At 44.9% G+C, this 27,433-nt stretch overlaps 1 protein-coding gene across 1 annotated transcript in view; it reads right to left on the bottom strand.

The window, feature by feature from the left end:
* The window catches only part of LOC146180808 (proton-coupled folate transporter-like), a 67,130-nt gene that overhangs the window by 12,585 nt on the left and 27,112 nt on the right, over window positions 1–27,433 (bottom strand). The window contains exons 3-4 of the mRNA XM_084575661.1: window positions 21,759–22,537; window positions 1,157–1,240 (exon numbers count right to left, since the gene is read on the bottom strand). Of these exons, the coding sequence (XP_084431787.1) occupies window positions 1,157–1,240; window positions 21,759–22,537 (863 nt within the window). The remainder of the gene's footprint in view (window positions 1–1,156; window positions 1,241–21,758; window positions 22,538–27,433) is intronic.

The following is a 27,433-nucleotide window of genomic DNA, read 5'->3' as shown; positions in this document are numbered from 1 at the left end:
CTCTTATCGTCTCCTTCATTCTCTTTGCCTCTTACGTACAATTGCTTCTTATCGTTTTCCTCTTAGCAGTGGCATGTTATCCTTTGCTTCATTCTCTTTTTCCTCTTCGACGCATTGGTCGTTTCGTAGTCATGATGAGTCATGCCTAGTCATTGTAATCATTATCACTCATCGCAAAGCATTTTTATTCGTTTCAAGTCGATTGCGGTGATTACAGGTTGTCGTTTCATATATTCGTCGTTTTGTAGTCACGATGAGTCATGCCTAGTCATAGTAATCATTACCACTCCTCACTAAGCATTATACTCATTTCCAATCAGTTGCGGTGATTACAATTCGTTTTTAGTCATTATTAATCATTATATATAGTCTTTAGGATAAGTCATTTACTCTATCGATGTCTATAACTTTTATTCATTACCTATCACCCTCAATTGTTTTCATTATCGCTCTCCTAACAGGTCCGCTATCTGTGAGCGACACATAAGCGCACAGAGATGCGACGCACAGATTTTCGCTCCGTAAAATCTTTCGCCTTAAAATCTTCCTATATAACCAAGTGAGGCTCAGTGCGACTGCTATGTCATGTGTTGCTCCAAAGATCCTGCCGATCACGCCTGAGGCGTAATATTCTAGAGAGGAAACAACGCTCAGCCATATTGCGACACTGCAGTTGCCGAGGTAGCTATGGATGTTTTTCTTTATTGCAGCGTCGATGGGTTAAGCTTTGTCAGAAAAACGAACTAATATACTAAGGCCTTTCAACGCACTGAGATGTTCTATTTTTATTCGCAGTCGCGCCATTTCAAATCCTACAGATGGATAGGAAGGCAAGGCATTCTGTTGAATTTGAATATTGAATGCACAGTACGCGACTTATATTGCAAAAATTTGTAGCATTGCCTATACTATTTTTGTAATTCGTTCATAAAGTCACATAAAGGAATCAGATTACCACACGTTGCATTCGTCTTAGTTTAGGGTTTCTCGAATATATCTCTGCTCAGTCTTGCACCTGAGCAAGCCCAAAGGAGTTGCGCTTTCAAAACTGGCTGTTATGGATTATGATGCGGACGTCGTCATTTACTTTGCAGATGACTTCTGTATTGAAAGTCTGTAGACTATTAAAATAGAGATAAGGTCAAGCTTCGCTTACTCATTTCGTCGCGGTTCAAGAGCTTAGAAGCGTGTGCCTTGATGCCGATCGGCGCCGAAGCCTCCAGAGTGCCAACCACGTAGCCTGAGAGAAAGGAAGGAAGGCATCAGGAGGAACCACAGAATAATCATCAGAACATGCAGTTTCAAGGACTCGCGCTGAATCAAGGTAGTGTCACCCGTACGGCGAACTACTGTGCCCATCAGCACAAGCACATTATCTCCCTCTGCGGTGCTGGCCTGGCCCCACGCCTTGAATTTCTTACACTTATGCGACTGAGACAAGTATAGTTACCTCTGACCGTTTATATGCTGCATGTAACCATACTGTATTGGAGCCTTTAGAGTAGGTTGTGTAACAGTTAAAGCGATAATCTTAAAACTTATTGACAGCATCAATCTGCTGCAATAGAATTTTGCATAAAAAGATAATACATAGCTGCGGCGTTTAGAAGCATGTCGAAATAACATATATTGTAAATTTCCCCTGCGGCAAGTTTTCTCCCGTTAGATGGAACCTTAGAAGCCTGACATCTGGCATGATATCGGTTATCGGAGCATGGGCCCGCTCCTGACATAGCACCATGATAAGCGCTCTATAAGCGGACGAGTTTATTGAATAGAGCCCACATTCGATCCTGTACCCATCCCCTTTCACTCCCTGCGTTCATGTCTTTCCTCTGCCACGACAGAACATCCGGGACATGACGACTGCTGCGCCGTCCAGGGGCCCAAGTGGGAATAACATGTGATACCTTAAGCGAGATAAATCGGTTCCGTTAAAACTGCACTTCAGGTTATTGTAAGTGCATGTTTTACAAGTGCTAGCAGTTACATAAAGCTGGCAATATGTCTAACGAGAATTTCATAAACTGACTTCACCGGTGGCAGCCCCATTGGCAGAATAATGGATGCCCGCCCTTTAGAAGCAGGAACGATGAATACTACGAATGAATGAATGAATTAATGAATCTTTGATTTAAATGACGGGATGACTCTCGGTCACTCTTTAGGTAATTAGGGAGTTAGGAGGGGTAGGAGTGTTGCTTCTTCATGGTTCTTCAAGCCGTTTTTCGTTGCTTGCCATGCTGCCAATCTGCGCGTTGTAAGTCGACCCCACACCTCAACTTCATGCCTAACCTGATAGACTTAAATCCCTACCAAGCAATGCTCACTAAAGGCTCCCCTGGCAGAGCGATGATGCATTATGTACGCGCCAAAATAAAACACGACAGCAGGCTTAGGTTATATGAAGCAACACCGGTGTTTGACAACACGAAAGAGCTCGCTCGACCATAAGAGATACTTTTCAACAAAGTAATAACAAAAGCAGCCTACACTGCACACATACTTAGCAAATGATTTCTCGGCAGGCACGACACACTCAAAGACAACATAAGCACACACTTTCACGAACAGTGTACAGCAGACCTAAAACATCTTATGTGGCAATGTGCATCGTTTCCACGAGGAAGAAACAAAATTACGCATATTCCACACGACGACATGTTCACCGTACAGACCAGATCATATATGAAGCACCGCAATACAACATTTCATTGGCAGCTACGAAGCGAATGGAATACTACGAAAAAGAAAAAGTTTGCAGGACACATCAGCTCCCTGTTTAAGTGCACGACTCGACAGCGCTGATGAGTTCTGTCTGCGGCTCCGAATGTGAATTTTAGTTGGCGTACGTACGGCTTTTTTTCTCTTCTCTGAAGGCCTAAATTTAAGCCCGCCGGCCGATACAACTACTATATGCTGTCTGCGGTACTCCACCGACTGAGGTACGAGGACGGCCGTTCGATTTTCTATACTCTCTTAGGTATTGTGTGTAACCGGCCAACACCAGTTAACATAGGCAAACAACCCGAAACGCTGGAAATTTTGCACATCATGCATCGCAACAGCTTGCTCATGTGCGACGTTCTTTGCCAGTATTAAATATATATCATTATAAAACCTATAGTACTACTTTACCCCTGGAAACCGTAGAGCCCAGTGAAAATCAGAAATCCTCCCCCCCCCCCCCAAAAAAAAAAAAAATAGGAGTCTGTAAACCTGGAAACCGTAGAGCCCACTGCAGATCAGAAATTCCCCATCAAATAGGGGGCTGTAAACCTGGGAACCGTAGAACCCAGTGGAAATCAGAAATTTCCCATCAAAAAATAGGAGGCTGTAAACCTGGAAACGGTAGAGCCCAGTGGAAATCACAAATTTCCCATAAAAAATAGCAGGCTATAAACCTGGCAACCGTAGAACCCAGTGGAAATCAGAAATTTCCCATAAAAAAAACAGGGGGCTACACACCTAGAAACCGTAGAGCCCAATGCAAATCAGAAATTTAAAAAAAAAAACAGGAGGCTGTAAACCTGGAAGCCGTAGAGCCTAGTGGAAATCAGAAATTTCCCATCAAAAAATAGGAGGCTGTAAACCTGGAAACCGTGGAGCCCAGTGGAAATCACAAATTTCCCATAAAAAAATAGCAGGCTATAAACCTGGCAACCGTAGAACCCAGTGGAAATCAGAAATCTCCCATAAAAAAAAAAACAGGGGGCTGCACACCTAGAAACCGTAGAGCCTAGTGGAAATCAGAAATTTCCCATAAAAAAACAGGAGGCTGTAAACATGGAAACCGTAGAGCCCAGTGGAAATCAGAAATTTCCCATCAAAAAATAGGAGGCTGTAAACCTGGAAACCGTAGAGCCCAGTGGAAATCACAAATTTCCCATAAAAAAATAGCAGGCTATAAACCTGGCAACCGTAGAACCCAGTGGAAATCAGAAATTTCCCATAAAAAGAACAAGGGGCTGCACACCTAGAAACCGTAGAGCCCAATGGAAATCAGAAATTTCACATAAAAAAACAGGAGGCTGTAAACCTGGAAGCCGTAGAGCCTAGTGGGAATCAGAAATTTCCCATAAAAAAATAGGAGGCTGTAAACATGGAAACCGTAGAGCCCAGTGGAAGTCAGAAATTTCGCATAAAAAAATAGGAGGCTGTAATGCGACCAGATGCATGCAATAGTAAACTGAGAATTCACCGAATCGGTACAGTGCCTGCTGAAAGGGCCAGACATAAATTTAATAATCAAAGTAGACAGTAATGGTTGCAGAAAGAATCGCCTCTTGCATGTATCACTACATCGAGTCCCGCGTAGATAGCAACAAAAATTTTGTTAGGTAATTCAGACCTCCTTAATTGTGTGAATATTTTAAACACGCTACATATTGCTCTGCAAGTCTTTTGAATTGCACCGATGCACTAAAATATGTTATGAAAAAAAAAATTGATGTGCTTTGGATTTTAAGTTTTTCCTGTTTTATAGTCCAAAAATTTGTCTTTACAAACGGTGTTCGATTATCTTTTTGAGCGTTTAGTGATTGCCGTACATCCGGTTGTCAGCACTCTATGTTTGATTGCTACATTTGTATTCGTGGTGATTGTTGTATCAGTGCGGCTCTTCGAAATTGTTCACTAAACATATTTGACTGCTGAGCCGAAATAGCCGTCGGCTTTGGGTCCAAAAATGTTTGTGCTGCATTTAAAAATTCCGAAAAAAACTTTAATGGAATTTAAATCACTGGATACTTCTACCACCTCGTCCCCGTAGCCTCAGGTTCTTCAGGAGGTTGAACCCCATATAGCGCATGAGTTTAACACAGCGAAATCTCTGAACGTTTTTGTATTTTAGGCCATAGCACATTTTATGCCCAAGTAATGTCCGCTCACTGAGCACCTGGATTTCTCAGTGGCAAGAAATTCAATTGATCGAGCACCCGATAAGATGTGAGTTCTTGTCCCTCCTTTATTTGGTGATTTTTAAAATACCTTGTACAATCTAGTTTTCATTAAAGATTTCGTAAATGACGTTAATTAGGCTGATAAAATTGTTACTTTACGAAGGAGACACTCCGGCACGTAGTGGTCGAAGATCCAGATCATGGGACTGAAATAACTGGAAGAAATGAACGCAGTGGAACTAATTTATCAGCCACACTCGGGTATTGATTATAAACGTACTAATATCCCTGAAGAGCAAAACACATAGTAGCTCGAGTTTGCTAAAGTTTTGGAGAAATGGAGGCTGACCTAAATCCTTGAAATTAAATACAGTATAACGCAAAGACGATAGCGATAGAAACGGCAGGTTTAACGTAGAGTCAGAAATAGAGCTGTGTGGGCGAGAAATAGTGCGAGTTAGTATTGTATTACCAGGACTAAACTAGGAGCAATAAATAGAGATAAGTAGAACATGTTCCGAAGATACGAATCCCCAAGAAGATGGACATGAAAAAATGTGCCTGGAAAACGCCTCCATTGTAAAGAAGGAACGAATGTCATCAAACTGCTCTCAGAAAAAAACTTTGGTTATTCAGTGCGCTGTTAAGCCGTAGTCTCCGTTTTCCTGTGGATAGCTACAGCACCGCGTGCTACAGCCAGTTCACCCGTTGGCAGGAAAATGACTAAGCAACGAACAGCTTTGACGTGTCCATATATATAGTTATAGGTGGCCAAGGGTGATTTCTTTGCTGAATCCTTCTGCGCTAATAGAAGGCACCAACGGAAGTGCTTTGTGTCTGGAATTTTTATGTTGTGATGTGCACTGCTGGATTGCGCTCGTCAAGCAGTGTAAAAAAGGGCATATTTACATTAGTTACATAGCCAAGCAAGGTTACATGTCCTAAATCTTTATAAGAGTGGGTTCCCGATGAAATTGGTCTTTGGGTAATTTCTTACGAGAGGCTGCTTGTACAGGGGTATATTTCAACTAGGAAGTTGTTTTTTCGAGGGCGCTTCTAACTATATCTGAGTCAAGCATTTAAAGCGGAGCATGATGATCCCATTGGACAGCGCAGTACATTATGCAGAGATAGAGCAGTCGCAAGATAAACGTCTTTCGCAGGATAAACGAAGACGGCTGAACAATTTCATTTAATTTATTTTTTTCCCTTAAAGGCCTGAGGGCATTACATATCAAGCTCAATATACAATGCGAACAAGAACAGGAAAACATTGAAATAACAAGAAAACAAACTAGAAAAGGAATACATAGGTTAAATAAACCAATGTGAAAAAAAATCATATACCATAAGAAAATGACGCCGAAGAGGTTAAACAAATCTATGTTATATTCATGAAAGAAACGCTTTCACGCAATTGGTTGAACTCGGCGTCGATGGCAACGTCGTCAGAACAACAAACATATGCAAAAAAGTCAAGACAAGGTAAGCGCTGACAAAGTAAAAAAAGGCCATTCTTGCTTCTTGTTTCAATAATGTGATTAAGAAATCATGAACGCACAGGACAGTCAACAGTTTTACTGTCAGGTTGAGAGGCTCGTTACTGCAGGATACCCTCTTAAAGTTTTAGCAGCAGTAGCAGAGGCCATGTTGAAAAAGTTCCAATCTGGCACCGCACTCAATCATTGTAGCAGTGAGAAAATTTTACCTGTGATACCTTATGTTCATGTGACCTCCCACAGTTAGAAAAGAATTGAAAAGAGAGCTGGAGTAGATGTATTTTCAACTCCTGTGAAATTGAGGATAATATGCACGCATGTGAATGTTCCCGAAAAGTCAACTCAAGATTGCTCATCTGTGCGAGAAAGCATGAGTTAAAATTTGTTAATTGCGTAGAATACCTTGTGTATTCAATACTTTTGTTTTGTGGTCAATCCTATGCTGGCTAAACTGGTCGTTTTTCCCTGCTAGCCAGTCTATGAATGCAACCGAATTGTAGATAAACAAAAAGATCAGCTGACTAGAGAAATTATCAAGGCATCTGAGATGATGAAGTTAGGTCAGATATGTGTAGGCACGCCTTCTGTAGCCACCTTAAAGAAAGAACATGAAGTTTTGCCTACGTAGTCCACCTTATAGTATCAAAAATGTGCTTGCACAGATTGATATCTGTTGCGGTTCTTAATGTTTTTCCGGTTTTTCAGTACCGCTGGCACCTTTATAAGCAATGGCTTCCTGAATAAACTTGTGTTATTAGCGCTGTGTATCGTCCCTTCTTGTCCTCATGCCGTTTCTTTGTTGCACAAGAAATCATATAAAAGCGGCGAAACGTAGGAGGCACTCACGTAACGGCATGGAATAAAAGTTGCATAAAATCTGCTCTTCAGTCGGCAGTTTGCTTAGACAAGTGTATTAGCTAATCTTGTACGAACGGCCAGTTCCTGCCGGAGGAGATACATGTGAAAATATACGTTAAGCAAGTTGTAGCTGCTTGCCTGCAATTCACGAATCATTCTTTGAAAATTGAAATACTCCGAAATAAGGCGCTTCTCTTGTTCGCCATTAGCATCTTATTATTTGCATGACACTTTGAAACTCGTGGTAACTCGAGTTTCAAACTCGCTTTCTTCGCAACATTCTAGCATCACGCACACATTACGATCGAAAGGTGTTCTCCTTCTGACTTGTGCATTTTGCTGTGTGTGATGTGCTGGCGGACGTCGCACCAAAGCGCCTTCATAGAAACAATGGCGAAGGGACTTACCACACACGCGAGGAGCACAGATATAAACATCACATAGTTTCGACATATCGATAGGTAAGATGCGCACACAGAATGGAAAGCTAATTATACGTAATTATACAGCTAATATGGCTCACAGAGCATTGCCTCGTAACTGCGTGTTTCAGCAGAAAACGAATGGGATACTTAGCTCGCCGAAAGAAACCAGAACAAATTCGAGCCCAAAAATGGGTGCCTCTTGACTTCGTAGCCAACTGCGTTTCTTAGCAACAATGCACACGTTTCCCTGTTGTTTGTCTTGTGTTGTTGCATTCTACCAAACAAGGCAAATTATAGGGGGATAGGGGCGAAATGAATTGCGCAGATGCCCGCTAAAGGCGAAGTGGTTGCCTACTAATGTTCCAAGAGTCAGCACTATTGCAGTTGCTTGGAGTGAAGGAGTGGTGGCGGAAAATACGGAGTACTTTCAGCAGTCTACAAGTAGCCCTGCCGTATCGCGCACTGAACCGGAAATGGCGGCGCATTCCGCCAGTGAAGTCAAGAGAAAATGCTTAAAGCGCTAGGCAGAAATGCCAGGTGTCAATATGGAAACGCCGACACCAACTGCGTTTCAACGCATGTTAACTGGGCCTGTATTTTCTCTGCAGAATTGATTGTTCTCACATTTATTTATCACGATATTTATTTATTTCTTGTCTTACGCAAAAGGGAATATTGTTAGGCTAGTTGGCCCACAAAAACAGCGCGAAACCACGGGACGGCGGGAAAGAAGAACAGACACGAGCGCTGACTTAAAACTGAGTGTATTGTATACTTAAAGAACACTCGGGGCTTTTGTGGCGTAGATATAAGATAGAAAATGACTAATATGAGAAAGAAGCAAACGCGGAGTGCGTTCGTCTAACAAGCCAAGCTACCGACTTAGATACCCTCCACCTTTAAAAGTATATCTAATGGGGTGTTTCATATCTCCATCGTAATCACGGGCCCTTTATCCCTGCAGCTTCACACACTTCTCTGGCAATCTAGCTGTCCAAAGACTAGCCTTGGCAATACCAATACTGCTGAAAGTAGCGTATCGTACAAAGTTATTACGATCAAATATTAAGGGGTACACCACCCGGGAGAGTAGATTTAAAATAAATGAGTCATTACTTTAAAGGCGGTGGTTCCGGATCATTTCGAATTTTTCTTTAACTACTGAGTTTTTGATAAAGCTGTATAGCTTTACTTTGTAGCCGTAAGGCTGCGCTTTGGTGTACGTCCGGGAGAAATTACTCCCTGATTACAAATTTGTAACTTATGCGATGTTATCATCCCATGCGGTAAAGCGGTAAAAAAGAAATTGGGCATAGGCAAAAACCAGATGTATGCGATAAGGGACAAGGCGGGCAACGTCATCACTAATATGGAAAAGATAGTCAAAGTAGCCGAGGAGTTCTATACAGATCTCTACAGTAGCCAAAGTAGTCAGGACCGTAATGAGATTGGCGGTAGGGAAAAACAGTCAGACGTTCCACCAGTGACGAAAGACGAGGTCAAGAAAGCACTAGAAACTATGAAAAGGGGGAAATCAGCTGGAGAGGATCAGATAACTACAGATTTGCTGAAGGACGGGGGGAACATCGTGCTAGAAATCCTGGCCACGCTGTATACGCAGTGCCTGGTGTCATCGACGGTACCGGAACCATGGAAGAATGCAAACATTATCCTCATTCACAAGAAAGGGGACTCTAAGGACCTTAAAAATTACAGACCAATCAGCTTACTGTCTGTTACGTATAAGGTATTTACTAAGGTAATCGCTAATAGAATCAGGACAACCTTAGACTGCAATCAAGCAAAGGATCAAGCAGGGTTTCGGAAACGGTACTCTACTATCGATCATATCCATACCATCAATCAGGTGATAGAAAAATGCTCGGAATATAACCAGCCCTTATACATAGCATTCAATGATTACGAAAAAGCATTTGACTCATTTGAAACCTCGGCGGTGATGCAGGCATTGCGAAATCAGGGGGTAGACGAGCCGTACGTGAAAGTGCTGGAAGTTATATATAGCGGCTGCACAGCAACCATAGTTCTGCATAAAGGAAGTAACAAAATTCCCATAAAGAGAGGTGTTAGGCAAGGAGACACAATCTCCCCAGTACTATTCACAGCTTGTTTAGAGGAAGTATTCAGAGACTTGGAATGGGAGCAGTTAGGGATAAGGGTAGATGGAGAATACCTCAGTAATCTGCAATTTGCTGATGACATTGCCTTGCTAAGCAACTCGGGGGATGAACTGCAAATAATGATTGATGACCTAGACAGGAAAAGTAGAAAGGTAGGCTTGAAAATCAATATGCAGAAGACTAAGGTAATGTTCAACAGCCTCGGGAAGGAACAGCAGTTTACATTAGGTAGCGAAATACTGGAAGTAGTAGGCAAATATGTCTACTTAGGACAGGTAGTAACCGCAGACCCGGACCACGAAAAGGAAATAACAAGAAGAATACGATTGGGATGGAGCGCATTTGGCAAGCACTCGCAGATTATGACTAGCAGCTTACCGGTATCGCTCAAGAGGAAAGTATACAGCAGTTGCATCTTGCCTGTACTCACCTATGGGGCTGAAACGTGGAGGCTAACCAAGAGAGTTCTACTTAAGTTGAGGACAACCCAGAGGGCTATGGAACGAAAAATGGTAGGGGTAACATTAAGAGATAGAAAGCGTGCAGAGTGGGTCAGAGAAATAACTCAAGTTACCGACATTCTAGTAGAAATTAAGAAGAAGAAATGGACATGGGCAGGACATGTAGTGCGAAGAGAGGATAACCGATGGTCGCTGAGGGTAACAAACTGGATTCCAAGGGAAGGAAAGCGTAGCAGGGGGCGGCAGAAAGTTAGGTGGGCGGATGAGATTAAGAAGTTCGCAGGGGTCAAGCGGATGCAGCTAGCACAGAACCGGGTTAAGTGGAGGAATATGGGAGAGGCCTTCGCCCTGCAGTGGGTATAATCAGGCTGATGATGATGATGATGATGATCCCATGTCAGATCATGGTTGTTGTCCTTAACAGCAACATGTTGTCGTCCAGTAAGTTACAATATTTACTTATTCATTTATTCTTGTTACCTCAAAGATGCCAGTAAGGAGCAGTACAGTAAACTAAACAACAATAAAAAGGAGCATACTCTGCACCATACCTGCATAGAGGGACTGCACGATACCTACATAAAAAGATATCGTAGACATTAAGTCAAGACTTAGTTCCTGGGAACAAAGCATTGGTAGTACGTCTGATGCGGAAAACAATGTCGGTGCTGTCAGTGAATCGCTACAACAGGTGAAGTCCGGTATATAAAAAACGAATGAAGAAATCATTGAACGAGAACATCTTCGGCGGGACTCCGCCTGGTTGGGTACATTAAACAGAAAAGAAACGCTTATCACCAACCAAATCATTGATGTTGTGGATGATATCACCAACCGAATGCGAAGAAACAATATTCTAATCAAAAGTCTCCCAGAAAAAGAAAATGAGGACTGTAAGGAATCAGAAAAAATTGTGAGGGAATTCTCCACTCATCTTCAGATAAATGCTGGCGACATTGACCGCGCCCATCGAGCCGGGAGCGCCGAGACAACGTTCACCGCTCCTTGATTGTTAAATGTCTAAACTTCAAATCAAAGGCCGAGGCACTACGTAACGCTTACAAACTTAAATACCTCGATAATCCTAAAGTTTAGCCGGAGGGGGATTTCTCCCGCAAGGTACAAACTGCCTGAAAGATGCTGCGCGATAAAGCTAAAGCGAACCGTTATGATCAGGAGCGCTTCAGTGTTCGATTCAAGAAGCTTCACCTACGCGGCTGTATCTATGAGTACAATTCATCCACAGGCGTAGTAGAGCTGATTACATGTGCGACTCCCTCCGCTGACTGACTGCCTTTTTCGTGCCAACCTCAAGCCATGCGTGTATCAGCAATTTACATTCTTCTAGCTAACTTCTGCAGCATACTTTCAAAGGGTGATGCTTTAAAATATCTTTTGCACACATAATCTGCTGACATAATTATCGGCACAGAAACATGGCTATCTGACGAAATTCCAACAGCGACCGTTTGCAAGTTCTTTGGTGCTCTTCAGCAAAAACAGAGAGAACTACTGAGGTGGCGGCGTTCTGATCGCAGTTAAAGACGATTATCAACCTTATCTTGTGCAGATTGACACACCTCTCGAGCTAATGTGGGTGTCTACTTGCTTTCAGCACATCAAATGCATTTTTGGAGCTTGCTATCGCCCCCCTGATAGCGGATCTGATTTTTCTGAGCTCCTGAACGACGCTCTCGAACAGATTACAACAAAGTTTCAAAGTGTTGTAAGGTGTTTATTGGAGCACCAAGACCGTAGGCAACGTCCGCAAACCAAAGCGACAGGGGTAGCGTTCGAAACAACAGTGCAGTGCCAACAAGGCTCCGGCTCCACTTCGTCTACCTCTTCGGGTTGGCGCGCGAGATGATGGCGATCGGGATTACTACAATACCCCCTGGCGGAAAAGGAGCCATCCTGGCGACTCATGGTGAGGAAAGGGTAGGGGGATCATAATACGGCTTGAGGCGGTCGACATGTACAGTTTCTCGGCCGCGGCGGCGATGATCTGGAGATGGGTTCAAGGGCTCTACTACGTAATTGACGGGAGAAGATTGTTCGAGAATGCAGTAAGGTCCATGATAGCGCGATAAGAGTTTGGATGAGAGGCCGGGTGCAGAGGAAGGCACCCAGAGCCAAACGAGGGCACCTGAGGGATATGAAGGCGCTGGATTTGTAGGGTCCCTGTTATGCTTTTGTTGAGCCTGGTTCTCCGTTGTGAAGGAGCGCGCCAATTGTCGGCATTCTTCGGCAAATGTGTGCGCTTCAGACAGTAGAGTGGTCTCTGAAGCGTTGGGGTGATATAGGGCAGGATAGTATCCATGGTGGACGTGGGTTCACGACCATATAAAAGAAAGAAGGGGGAGAACCCAGTCGTAGTCTGCGTAGCCGTATTGTAGGCGTACGTTACGAAAGGCAGCACTTGGTCCCAATTTAGAGTGAGCGCTATCAACGTACATGGCTAGCATGTCACTAAGAGTGCGATTAAATCGCTCCGTCATGCCGTTCATTTGGGGGTGATACGCTGTGTTGCTCCGGTAAATGATCTGGCACTGTTTGAGGAGGGCTTCGACAGTGTCGGAAAGAAACGCACGTCCGCGGTCACTGATCAATTATTTCGGTGCGCCGTGACGAAGAACGAGGCGATGCAGAATGAACGAAGCAACATCCTGTGCGGTGGCAGACTGCAAGGCCGATGTTTCCACGCAACGGGTTAGGTGGTCAACGGCTACGATGACCCAGCGGTTGTTAGCCGAAGTGGTCGGAAGCGGGCCATACAGATCGATACCGACACGGTCAAAAGGGCGGCTGGGGCAAGGCAATGGCTGCAACGGAGCGGCTGGCTGAGGGGGTGGATTCTTGCGACGTTGGCAGGCGGTACAGGATCGGATGTATTGACGAATGAAGTGGTACATGCCGCGCCAGTAATATCTCATACGCAGTCGAGAATAGGTTTTCATGACACCTGCATGGCCGCATTGGGGATCGGCGTGGAAAGAGGCGCAGATTTCAGCACGGAGATGTCACGGAATCACGAGAAGTCACTTTCGCCCTGTAGGATGGTAATTGCGGCGATATAAAAGTCCATCACGAGTGGCGAAGTGGTGGGCCTGACGACGAAGTGCACGTGACGGAGACAGCTCTGCGGGCGTAGACAGGAATGTTAAGAGGGAGGATATCCATGAATCCTTCTGCTGCTCAGATTTCCTGTTGGTAATGTTGAGCGGCGACATATCGTAGGCACAAACGAAGCCAGCCGCCGAGTCGTTAGGAAGCGGTGAACGGGAAAGGACAGCAGCGTCGGTGTGCTTACGTCCAGATCGATAGATGACGTGTATATCGTACTCCTGAAGACGTAACGCCTAGCGGGCGAGCGGCCGGAGGGGTCTTTGAGGGAGGATAGCCAACAGAGCGCTTGGTCGTCGGTAACAACGTAGAATGGGCGACCGTAAATATAAGGAGGAAGCTTGGTAATGGCCCATATGATGGCCAGACACTCCTTTTCGGTCACAGAATAGTTCGATTCCGCTTTCGTGAGGGTACGACTAGCGTACGCGACGACATACTCGGAATATCCAGGTTTCCGTTGAGCAAGAACAGCGCCCAGACCTACGCCGCTTGCATCAGTGTTTATTTCGGTCGAGCAGGCAGGGTCAAAATGGCGGAGTATGGGGGGAGAGACCAGTAGACGGCGGAGTGTACTGAACGCAGCATCACAGGCTGGTGATCAAGAGGAGAGGTTCGGGCCTCCGGCGAGAAGTTGTGTTAAAGGGGCGATGATACTGGCGAGTATGCAGCGGTGGCGTAGCGGTAGAACATCCGCCTCGCATGCAAGAGGACCGGGGTTCAAATCCCGGTCCGCGTGTCGATGGAATTGCATAAACAGGTTCGGGGTGCGACCTGATGCCGGTGAACACCTCCGGCAACGCACTCCCTCACCAGAACAAGAGTTGGCCACCCTGGTGCAGTAATTGGCCCCAACCTCCTATGATAAGCTCCATAAAACCCCGGCCCTCAGTCACCAGCGGCTGCAGAACAACTGACCACGGCGGCGGTCAGACCTGTGACGCAGCAGGGGGTGCTAAGAAAGCTTGGCTCCGCTGGACAGGCCGCCATTGGAAACTGACCCTCGCAAAGTTTAAAGCTAGAACCCTAGCTAGTGAAGCTAGTTTAGCAGTGCTGTTAGAGGAACTAGAGGGCATAAAATGGGATGTCATAGGGCTTAGTGAGGTTAGGAGACCGAATGAGGCATATACTGTACTGAAGGATGGGCATGCACTGTGTTATCGAGGTTTACCAGAGAGGCGACAACTAGGAGTAGGTTTCCTTGTCAATAAGTATATAGCGGGTAATATAGATGAATTCTATAGTATTAATAAAAGGGCTCCAGGCATCGTAATTTGGCTTAATAAGCGGTATAAACTGAAGGTTGTACAGGCCTATGCCCCTACATGTAGTTATGATGACCAAGCAGTTGAAAGCTTCTATGAAGATGTAGAATCGGCAATGCGAAAAGTAAAGACGCAATATACTGTACTAATGGGCGATTTCAATGCCAAGGTAGGGAAAAAACAGGCAGGAGACAAGGCAGTAGGTGACTACGGCATTGGTTCTAGGAATAACAGGGGGGAGTTACTAGTTGAATTTGCAGAGCGCAATAACTTACGAATCATGAATACCTTCTTCAGCAAACGGAAGAACCGGAAATGGACAGAAAAGTCCTAACGGAGAGACTAAAAATGAACTCGACTTCATAATGTGTTCAACCCCCGCCATTGTACAGGATGTAGAGGTAATCGGGAAAGTGCGATGCAGTGACCACAGGATGGTGAGGTCCCGAATTAGCCTAAATCTGAAGAAGGAACGCAACAGATTAGTAAGAAAGAAACCCATCAACGAATTAGCGGTGAGGGGGAGGGCAGAAGAGTTCAGGATCTCGCTACAGAATAGGTATTCAGCTCTAACTGAGGATGGCGACATTACCCTAGAGGCAAGGAACAATAATTTCAGAGATATCATTACTGAGTGCGCGGTAGAAGTAGGCGGTAGGGTAGCTAGAGAGGATACCGGTAAGCTGTCTAGGGAGACGAAAGATTTGATTAAGAAACGCCAGAGTATGAAAGCTTCATATCCAACAGACCAGATCGAATTGGCCGAGCTATCAAAGCTAATCAATAAGCGCAAGGTGGCCGAAATAAGGAAGTATAACATGGAGAAAATTGAGCATGCTGTAAAGAACGGGGGAAGCCTTAAAGCGGTAAAGAAGAAATTGGGCATAGGCAAAAACAATATGTATGCGATAAGGAACAAGGCGGGCAACGTCATCACTAATATGGACAAGATAGTCAAAGTAGCCGAGGAGTTCTATACAGATCTCTACAGTAGCCAAAGTAGTCAGGACGGTAATGAGATTGGCGGTAGGGAAAAACAGTCAGACGTTCTACCAGTGACGAAGGACGAGGTCGAGAAAGCACTAGAAACTATGAAAAGGGGGGAATCAGCTGGAGACGATCAGATAACTACAGATTTGCTGAAGGACGGGGGGGATATCGTGCTAGAAAAACTGGCCACCCTGTATACGCAGTGCCTGGTGTCATCGACGGTACCGGAACCATGGAAGAATGCAAACACTATCCTCATTCACAAGAAAGGGGACTGTAAGGACCTTAAAAATTACAGACCAATCAGCATACTGTCTGTTACGCATAAGGAATTTACTAAGGTAATCGCTAATAGAATCAGGACAACCTTAGACTGCAATCAAGCAAAGGATCAAGCAGGGTTTCGGAAACGGTACTCTACTATCGCTCATATCCATACCATCAATCAGGGGATAGAAAAATGCTCGGAATATAACCAGCCCTTATACATAGCATTCATTGATTACGAAAAAGCATTTGACTCAGTTGAAACCTCGGCGGTGATGCAGGCGTTGCGAAATCAGGGGGTAGACTAGCCGTACGTGAAAGTGCTGGAAGATATATATAGTGGCTGCACAGCAACCATAGTTCTGCATAAAGAAAGTAACAAAATTCCCATAAGGAAAGGTGTTAGGCAAGGAGACACAGTCTCCCCAGTACTAGTCACAGCTTGTTTAGAGGAAGTATTCAGAGACTTGGAATGGGAGCAGTTAGGGATAAGGGTAGATGGAGAATACCTCAGTAATCTGCGATTTGCTGATGACGTTGCCTTGCTAAGCAACTCGGGGGATGAACTGCAAATAATGAGTGATGACCTAGACAGAAAAAGTAGAAAGGTAGGCTTGAAAATCAATATGCAGAAGACTAAGGTAATGTTCAACAGCCTCGGGAAGGAACAGCCGTTTACATTAGGTAGCGAAATACTGGAAGTAGTAGGCGAATATGTCTACTTAGGACAGGTAGTAACCGCAGATCCGGACCATGAAAAGGAAATAACAAGAAGAATAAGATTGGGATGGAGCGCATTTGGTAAGCAATCGCAGATTATGACTAGCAGCTTACCGGTATCGCTCAAGAGGAAAGTATACAACAGTTGAATCTTGCCTGTGCTCACCTATGGGGCTGAAACGTGGAGGCTAACCAAGAGAGTTCTACTTAAGATGAGGACAACCCAGAGGGCTATGGAACGAAAAATGGTAGGGGTAACATTAAGAGATAGAAAGCGTGCAGAGTGGGTCAGAGAAATAACTCAAGTTACCGACATTCTAGTGGAAATTAAGAAGAAGAAATGGACATGGGCAGGACATGTAGTGCGAAGAGAGGATAACCGATGGTCGCTGAGGGTAACAAACTGGATTCCAAGGGAAGGAAAGCGTAGCAGGGGGCGGCAGAAAGTTAGGTGGGCGAATGAGATTAAGAAGTTCGCAGGGGTCAAGTGAATGCAGCTAGCACAGAACCGGGTTAAGAGGAGAAATATGGGAGAGGCCTTCTCCCTGCAGTGGGTATAGTCAGGCTGATGATGGATGGACAAGCCAGACGAACCAAATAATCGCTTGACAGGGAGAGATATCATAACCTTTCGAATCTAACTACAACTGCAATCCTGGAAGCTAAGGAAAACTATTTTAGCCGGACTCTCCCCAATATGCTTAAAACCAACCCTAAACAATTCTGGTGCTCAGTTAATCCAAAATGTGACCAGACTGCGCCTATCCTAACGGCCGAGAATGGTCGTGCCTTTTCCTCTTCACTTATCGTTGAAAGGTTTAGTGAACTCTTTCGTCGAGTGTTCACAGACTAGATGCCACTTACCAGTTCCCATATACTCCCTCCTTCGTGCGCACAGTTTACCTTCCCCCAAATTGTAATATCTGCAAACGGAATAGCGAAGGCGATTTACAGACTTCCGCTTGCCACCAGTCCTGGCCCTGATGGCTTCACCTCCAAACTTCTCAAGCTAAGGTGTCATGAATCATCATTTCATTTGCCCCTGCTATTTCAGCAGTCACTTGACGCAGGATGCATCCAGGATGACTGGAAGATCGCTCACATCATTCCTATACATAAGGCAGGAGCTCGTTCTGATCCTACTAATTACAGACCCACTTCCCTGACATCAATATGCTCCAAACTATTTGAACACAATTGTTCTCTCATATTATCAACTATTTAAACTTAAATAATCTGCTTATAGAAAACCAGCGTGGTTTCCAGTATAAAAGATCATGCCAAACGCAATTATTTGAATTAGTTACTGACCTGCATAACGCGTTATAAATGTACCTCGACATAGATGCAATTTATGTCGATTTTTTCAAAGCATTTGATCGTGTTCCTCACAAACGTTTACAATTAAAAACTAAAAATCTGCAGTTTGACGATAAAACGACCAGGTAGATCATCTCTAAATCTACACGTGTAAAGGCAGGTGTCCCACAAGGGACAGTTCTCGGGCCCTTGCTCTCTTTAATTTATATAAATGACATAGCAAGCAACATCAACTCATCAATTCGCCTTTTTCCAGACGAATGCGTAATCTATAAAACAATATCTAACGTTGAAGATGCACACACGCTTCAGTCTGATCTAAACAAGCTAAATGAATGGTGCCGTACTTATCAAATGGAAATTAATGAAGAAAAAACTAAACACATCAGATTTTCGCCTGTTCCAGGATCATTAGATAGCCTTTACACAATCAACGATAAAAGTGTTGAATCTTTTCCCTCTATAAAATATCTGGGTGTTTATTTACATTTTAATCTCTCCTGGAATGCTCACATAGACCACATCACCAGCAAAGCTTTTAGAAATCATGGCATGCTAAGGCGCCGTTTACACCTCGCAAATATTATCACATCAAACTTACACTACATTGATAAGACCAACCTTATAACATCCTTCCGTCATACGGCATCCTCACCAGGACTCCCTTTCCAATCTTCTTGAATCCGCCCAGAACAAAGCAGCAAGATACATTACATCATCCTACTCAAGATTTCAGAGCGTATCATCAATTAACGAAGTTTTAAACCTACCATCGCTCTCTTCCAGAAGGAAGTTTGCGCTAATATCTTTTTTTTTTTTACACATTATACTATAGCAATTCAGAATTAGCTCACTCCCCTCTTCTTCCTGGTCCTCACGTCTCATCCCGCCTTGACCACGCAAACAAAATCCTCCCAATTTTCGCACGAACAAAAAAAAAACAATATTGACCACTATCTTTGGAAATAAATGAATGGAATCAGTTGCCGTCTAATATCGCTATTTTGACTGATTTATCAGCATTTCAAGCAGCATTGCTAGCTTCTTCAGACGCATTGTAGTCAATTTGTGCTGCCACATCATCTACGTCACATTAATTCACTTCTTGTTTACCCATTTTAGTCTTTGGTACTTTCGAATAGCGCGCCAATCTTTTCCTATGCCCTTTTTCGCCTCTATTTCCGGTTTCGTGACGTCACATCCTTGACGTCACAATAATTCACTTCGTGTTTACCTAGTCTTCGGTACTTTCAAATTGCGCGCAAATTCCTTCCTATGCCCTTTTTGTTTGGCTCGAATTCAGGTTGCGTGACGTCACAGCCTTGACGTCACCTTAACTGACTGATTTAACTATTTTAGTATTTGATGCATTCAAATGTGGCGCCAAGCCATTGGCTAATGAGACTATTTACGCCTTTAATTTTACATGTTTTGCCTCTAATTAATTACTTAATTACCTTATTGGCCTAATTATTTTTTCGGACACAACAATATGTCACCCTCTATCGAGTGACACCATTCATTAACCTCTACCACTTCTGAATTACTCACAACTGCTGCGAACAAGATTTTGCAACTAATTGGTCTAATTATTATTTCGGAGACATCATTACTTCACCCTCTATTGATTGACACCACTCAATAATCTCTACCACATCTCAATTACAACTGCTGCGAACAACTTTTACATGTTTTGCCTGTAATTAATTGTCTAATTAACTTATTGGCCTAATTATTTTTTCGGCACCACATTACGTCACCCTCTATTGATTGACAGCATTCATTAACCTCTACCACTTCTCAATTACATAGAACTGCTGCGGACACGATTTTGCGGACGCGGCCTGCTGACGCGGTCTGCGGACAGAAATCTGAACATAGCGAAGTAATGCTCTCGCATTAAAATGATACCAGTAAGGACATATAACAGACGACGAACAATGGATGAGAAACAAGCTAACGCATTGCAAGCAAAGGAAAACTGGAACATAAAACGTTTTTTTTTTCTCAAAGATAACCTGGAATAACGTGAACGAATACATGCCAGCTCGTATATCTTGTAAGGCTTCCAAGTCCGAGAACTAAAGTGTCTATGCCGATTCACACTTAAGTCGAGGCGCCGCTACAAGCTTGCTCAACTTTCTTTGTAGTAGGTACAAAATTTATCTTCAGAAACCTCGCAATGATTTACTGTCTCTTCAACATTCTAATGTCATAAAGAAAGTAATGCATGTTCTTTTATCCTAAGCAGGGTTATATACCGTTCCTGGAATAAGATAACCTGACACATGGCATTGCCTTGCTAAGCAACTCGGGGGATGAACTGCAAATAATGATTGATGACCTAGACAGAAAAAGTAGAAAGGTAGGCTTGAAAATCAATATGCACAAGACTAAGGTAATGTTCAACAGCCTCGGGAAGGAACAGCAGTTTACATTAGGTAGCGAAGTACTGGAAGTAGTAGGCGAATATGTCTACTTAGGACAGGTAGTAACCGCAGATCCGGACCATGAAAAGGAAATAACAAGAAGAATAAGATTGGGATGGAGCGCATTTGGCAAGTACTCGCAGATTATGACTAGCAGCTTACCGGTATCGCTCAAGAGGAAAGTATACAACAGTTGCATCTTACCTGTACTCACCTATGGGGCTGAAACGTGGAGGCTAACCAAGAGAGTTCTACTTAAGTTGCGGACAACCCAGAGAGCTATGGAACGAAAAATGGTAGGGGTAACATTAAGAGATAGGAAGCGTGCAGAGTGGGTCAGAGAAATAACTCAAGTTACCGACATTCTAGTAGAAATTAAGAAGAAGAAATGGACATGGGCAGGACATGTAGTGCGAAGAGAGGATAACCGATGGTCGCTGAGGGTAATAAACTGGATTCCAAGGGAAGGAAAGCGTAGCAGGGGGCGGCAGAAAGTTAGGTGGGCGGATGAGATTAAGAAGTTCGCAGGGGTCAAGTGGATGCAGCTAGCACAGAACCGGGTTAAGTGGAGAAATATGGGAGAGGCCTTCGCCCTGCAGTGGGCATAATCAGGCTGATGATGGTGATGATGGATACCGTACCTAGAACTCTCAAGAGCAACGAAACTAATTCTTCCACACTGGATTAAGCCGCCACGGTGGATCAGTGGTTAAGGCGCCCGACTACTGTGCCGGAGCACTCGGGTTTGATCCCAACTGCCGGCGGCTGCGTTTTGATGGAGGCGAAACGCGAAGGCGCCCGTGTACTGTGTTATGTTAATGCGTGTTAGAGATTCCCCAGGTGGCTGAAATTATTCTGAACCCTCCACTACCGCACCTGTTTCTTTCTTTCTTCTTTGACTCCCATCTCCCTCCCTTCCCTTAAGGCGCGGTTAAGGTGTCCATCGAGAAGTGTAACAAAAACATGCGCCTTTCCTTTCCTCTAGACCAATTTACCAGTTTATTTTTCCTAAATTCCCAGGCTGAAGGAAACCCGGACGACTTGCAATGGTGCAAGAGAGCACCAAGTCGTTTTCAATGTGATGATACTAATAGGACGTTTAAAAACGATATGCGAACAAATCGGGTTGCTCCGAACGTTCCCATGAAGGTGATATGTACAGTTGTGATGTAATAGTATGTTACAAATCAAAGCTTCATGTAATACTGCCAAATTCTTATCACGCTGTTATTAGCGCGTTTAGGAGAGAAGGAGTTTTGAATCATGGCATTGTGTGTATACCTCAAGTCATTCAACCATCAATGCCGAGGAATACACGCCTATACTTACGCTAAATAGGTCAGTGAATAGGGTACTTACTGACATAAAACAGCACTTCGTTAGTGGCCACGCCCGTGCTGATGCCCTGCAGGATACCGCAACAGATGCCGATGAAGGCTATGGTGCAGTCAGAGAGCCGCAGGAGCAAGTTGGCCCCCACCACGAACGCCGAGACGCTGACCATGCGGAAGAGCAGGAAGCCAGAGTTGATATCCGAGTACTTGCTCACGTCCCAGTCGAACATCTTCTTGGCGTAGAAAAAGTTGATTCCACGCGTGCCCTCCGACACGAACAGGATGGTACACATGGACGTCATGAGCAGCAATATCTGGGCTCGGCCGCGGTTAGGTCTGCTCCGGACGCACACAAGGAGGCCATTCACGAAGTTTCGTGGTTGCATGAGGTCCCGGAGCATGGTTCGCCACGAGTTCTTCTCCGCCGCCGCCGGATTCTTGAGCATGACAATGACCCAGGCGAGAGACGCCAACAGCAGGCTCGCTGAGACGATGAATACGGGAAGGTACCCCGCAGCGCGGAAGATTTGTCCCGCCATGAACTGACCGAAGGCCAGACCGACCATGGCCGACATGAGGACGATGAGGAACTGGAGGGTGCGCATGCTGCCGGCGGTGTTGAGCGAGGCGTTGCTGCACACGGCTGTCAGCACGCACACAAGGCCCCCGCTGAATCCGTTGGGCAGGCTGCAGAGCACGTTCAGGTACATCGGCGCGCCCATGTCGACCACTGTGTAAATAGTGCCCAGATCTTGGAGGATGCCGCCCAGCGTGGCAAGGAAGATTGGCAGCTTGTGACCGTATCTGCGAAGAGAGAGAGAGAGCAAACTAAGCAAGAGCAGTTACTGTTGTCTGAATTTAGCTTCAAAATAAGCCGTCTTCATGCCTTCGTAGTCAGAAAACATCGAATTTGAATCCTAAGCATCAGAACATTATTTTATAGTAGACAAAACTTGACTGGTTGAATGATCATATCCCGTTAGCTATATAAAACAATACCCGTTTTCATTTCTATGTCGACGCAATTCTCTATAATTATTTAGTTGCATATAGGTTTATAGTGCATAAGTATAACTACGGTTATGAATTCTGAACAATAACCCTGATCGTCCGATGGTTCCAGCTTTGATGACCACAATGTCGGAATATCTAAGCCTCTTTTCAATAAAGAAAGTTTATGATTTTGATGCCCGAAATACTGCGAAGGTGGATGCTATGGGGCGCAAATTGTGTGGAAGGTGCTAGAGCTATTTGCTTCAAATTATCTCGAGAAACCTGAATACCAGGTAGCTTTTACAACCACATCGCCACTGTAAATAAGATTCTGCGTTTGGAGTAAAGACGGTCAAAGTATTGGTTGGCGGAGTAATACCAGCTCTCTTCCAGCTGTCACAGATAAATAGGAACCGTTTTTAAATGAACTATACAGGTGCTATGCCGAGAAGATTCTGCTGCATTATCTCCAATAAGCGTCGCATTCGTGCGTTGCGCCGACGATGATCAACCTTTAGGAAATGCACATATATGAAATGCTTCTGCTGTCAGGGATTTATATCGAACCTGAGCTGGAGTTTGCTCCGCGACACCAACGCTCAGTTTCTGACGGAGAGGAGAGAAACTACAAAACCTACGCCACGGCCGGTCTCGAGGGAGAGCGCGTTTCTAGAGCGCGCGCTCTCTCCCTCGAGACCGGCCGTGCCTACGCGCAGCTGCGGCCGCACAGCCCACGGCGGGAGCGCGTGCCAGGCGCAGTCGCGCGTGCACACGGAGCAGGAGAAGGAGAATGAGGAGGAGGGGGAATACTCACGTACAGACGCGCGCAAAGCCGGCGCTATTTGCCAATGGAGTTTGTCATTTTTGCTTTTTTCGGTTCCCTCACTGCAAAGAGGCTGGTTGGAAACGTGTTTTTTTTTTTTTCGGTGCTTTCAAAAGCGAGAAATTATGATTAACTGACAGACTATTGTCGCTGCGCGCCGCTTCAGGTCCTGAAAACGATCGCCGCGAACATTGTTTTCAAAGGGCACTTGTTGGCAGGCTCTGAGACATAAAACATGAACGCGGATTCGCTATTCGAAGACGAGAGGCAAGCGACTGGAATTCTGCAGGACCCGAGGCGGCGGCACCTCTTATGTTGTTAATGTGTAGGAGCGTAGATAATAAAGTGGAAGCACCACTCTGTTCATGCTGTTCAGAGAATGAAGGGTGCAGCCTTCCCGTAGAGAATCATTGATACACGTGTACATAGCAACGAGTGCTCCGGGTTTCGGTTGGAGAGCTTGCCTTCCCTTTGTGACTGCTAAGTTGAAAGGGGCCCATTCAACTCTTTGGGGACAGACCCGCCAACAAGGTCAACGAAACTAAACTGGCCCACTCTCTTCAGCAGGGTGACGACTACACAAGATGCTACCACCCAGAGTGCCTGTCTTCGGCGCGTTTTTGACATGTTCTTTAAATGGCACAAAACACACCACCTTGCCCTTTGGTTTTTGCCGACAGCAGCCATGGGAAGTTTGCCGCTGCCGCGCTGCTGTCCGAAATCAACGAACTATCTACCTTTAACGATCATTGGTTCCTAACTACCTGGGTCGTTCACCAGAAGCTGAGGCATACCATTCCTGTGGCAGTTCTCTCTCTCCACGGAACGAACTGCGAGGAAATGCCTGACGACTTTCCATGCAGACGGGGACATCTCTCGACGGAAACCGTTGCCTTCTTAGTTATACAGCTACTGTGGGCAATCCGTAGTTCAGTTATCTCCTCGAGAGAGTGCGTAGTTTTGAGATCCTGAAGCAGGATCGCGTATGAGGACAGAACGATTGACATATCTGTTGTCTGAGGCCTACTTAGTTCCTCGATGGGCACTGCGGCACTGCCGGGGACAAAGAGCGGTGTGAGATACGACCGGTACGAAATACTTTAACAAAGAGGGCCGACAACCACCCCGTGACCGTTTACCACAAAAATTATACGAAAAAGCGCTCCGTAATTTAATCTGTGTTTTTCCCCTTCCTTGGAACGCAACGGCAGCCAGAACGCGGCAGAAGGAGGAGAGCAACAACAGCGCGCGCGCACTTACACGCGCTCGAATGCAGCGCGGAGCAGACGACACGTGTCGTCTCAAAGCAGCGGAGCGCAGACGACGCGGCCCACAGAGCGGCGCCACGTCCCCTGGCCCAAGTTGTCTCCCCTATATTGTATACTTAAGTCATAAATGACTCCGAGACCTCACAGTGACGCAGACAGGGGTCGAAAGTGGCGGACCTTTTGTTTTACTTTTGTGACATTTTGGCATGCCTAAGCAGCTTAGGTTGGTTGTTTTAGACCACCTACAGTTATCTAACGTGAGCTGACATCACGCTGTGCATGGTCGTTTTGATACTTACCCTCCTTTTAAAGACGGCAACCTCATTTCACCTTGTCCAGTGTTGCCGAATCGTGGAAAATTTCCCATTTCGTAGAAAATGCAAGCTACTGAGGGAAAAAGGAAAATTTCTTTTCAACCCACGGAAAATGTGGGAAATTTCTGCTATTGCTGGAAACTGCTGTTACATATGCTTTCTTTCAAAAATGTGTAGAGACATAATGAAAACGCTAAGCTGACCTTTTTGGGGAGTAAAATTCCGACCCGTATTAACTTCACTGTATGGCCGTACCTTGGTTGCAAAAGCCAATGAATTGCGCGCATAGGACGTCGCACAAGCCCCCGGAGTGTGGCATTCCGGATTCAGCTTTAGGAAGGTCGGAAAGGGACAGCGTTATTGTCTCATAGTCAAGTATGCAAAATCTTTTCACATACACACTGATTCCCGGAACGCATTCAGATACGTTTCCAAACAACTTTCTGTGGCTCTACAGCCAAGGCCAGGTAGGAGATGGATTTTCGCCATTGTACCGTGTACACAATCTCCCCAGTACTATTCACAGCTTGTTTAGAGGAAGTATTCAGAGACTTGGAATGGGAGAAATTAGGGATAAGAGTAGATGAAGAATACCTCAGTAATCTGCGATTTGCTGATAACATTGCCTTGCTAAGCAACTCGGGGGATGAAATGCAAATAATGATTGACGACCTAGACAGGAAAAGTAGAAAGGTAGGCTTGAAAATCAATATGCAGAAGACTAAGGTAATGTTCAACAGCCTCGGGAAGGAACAGCAGTTTACATTAGGTAGCGAAATACTGGAAGTAGTAGGCGAATATGTCTATTTAGGACAGGTAGTAACCGCAGATCCGGACCACGAAAAGGAAATAACAAGAAGAATAAGATTGGGATGGAGCGCATTTGGCAAGCACTCGCAGATTATGACTAGCAGCTTACCGGTATCGCTCAAGAGGAAAGTATACAACAGTTGCATCTTGCCTGTACTCACCTATGGGGCTGAAACGTGGAGGCTAACCAAGAGAGTTTTACTTATGTTGAGGACAACCCAGAGGGCTATGGAACGAAAAATGGTAGGGGTAACATTAAGAGATAGAAAGCGTGCAGAGTGGGTCAGAGAAATAACTCAAGTTACCGACATTCTAGTGGAAATTAAGAAGAAGAAATGGGCATGGGCAGGGCATGTAGTGCGAAGGGAGGATAACCGATGGTCGCTTAGGGTAACAAACTGGATTCCAAGGGAAGGAAAGCGTAGCAAGGGGCGGCAAAAAGTTAGGTGGGCGGATGAGATTAAGAAGTTCGCAGGGGTCAAGTGGATGCAGCTAGCACAGAACCGGGTTAAGTGGAGAAATATGGGAGAGGCCTTCGCCCTGCAGTGGGTATAATCAGGCTGATGATGATGATGACCGTGTACACGATCAGGCCGTCCAGGTATGCAGAGGAGAGAAAGGGGTAATTTGAGAACAAGTGCGGGGTCGCTAGCGGAGCGGTTAGCGCAGGCCGCTAGCGTCGTAGTGTTTCTAAATAGCATATATTTGGAAGCTCTATGGCCAGTGTCCGCTTCCCCAGATAGCTTCGGGAAGGCGAAATGAAGAACTATCCCCCTGATCAACATCGTGCTTAAAATTTTTATTTTTATCGTATTTTGCTACTTTTCAGATGAATTTGATTGGAGGTGTTCACTCTAAAATTATTCTTTCACAAAATATTTTGCGGGGAAAAGGGAAATTTTACGTTGACACCTGGGAAAATCCAGCTAACCAATGTAGCAATACTGATCTCGTCATCTTAGGATCAGAAGCCTAACTTCAGACTCACTTAACCACCATGTTAGGGCAGCAGGAATATCGTCAAATAATAGGCCACCGATAACGAGTAGGCGCTCTCTATAACGTGCTCTACAAAAAAAAAAAAAAAAAAAAAAAAAAAAAAAAGAAGCTTCAGAATTCGCAATTGGCACAGAATAACTTGAAGCAGCAATGCAAGCCAATGTTCTGTGCCAAGTAGTGAGCGCAGGTCCGGATAATGGAAGTGAAAAAGCTAGGAGCATATAAGAACAAGGTGCCTCCAAGTTTCTTTCCATAGATAAGGTATTACACCACACTAGAAATCGCTGCTTGAAATCAGGCAGAAGATGTCGCAGGTTCTGCGCAGAGAAAATTGTTCGGTGTGCACTAGGACGGAGGGACCGGGTGCTCTGGATTAGGGAAGAGATTCTAGTTGATGATAATCACAGCTGATGTAATGAGGAAACGTGCACGTGCAATTAATTCGATGCAGACAAGAGATAGCTCGAGAGCCATTGAGGGCAACAGGGTTAGC

This window comes from Amblyomma maculatum, chromosome 8 (assembly GCF_055883805.1).
Source record: "Amblyomma maculatum isolate TAMU_Amacu chromosome 8, ASM5588380v1, whole genome shotgun sequence".
NCBI classification, from domain to species: domain Eukaryota; kingdom Metazoa; phylum Arthropoda; class Arachnida; order Ixodida; family Ixodidae; genus Amblyomma; species Amblyomma maculatum.
Note: the sequence above shows the minus strand (reverse complement) of the source record. Positions and strands in the feature narration are given on the sequence as shown.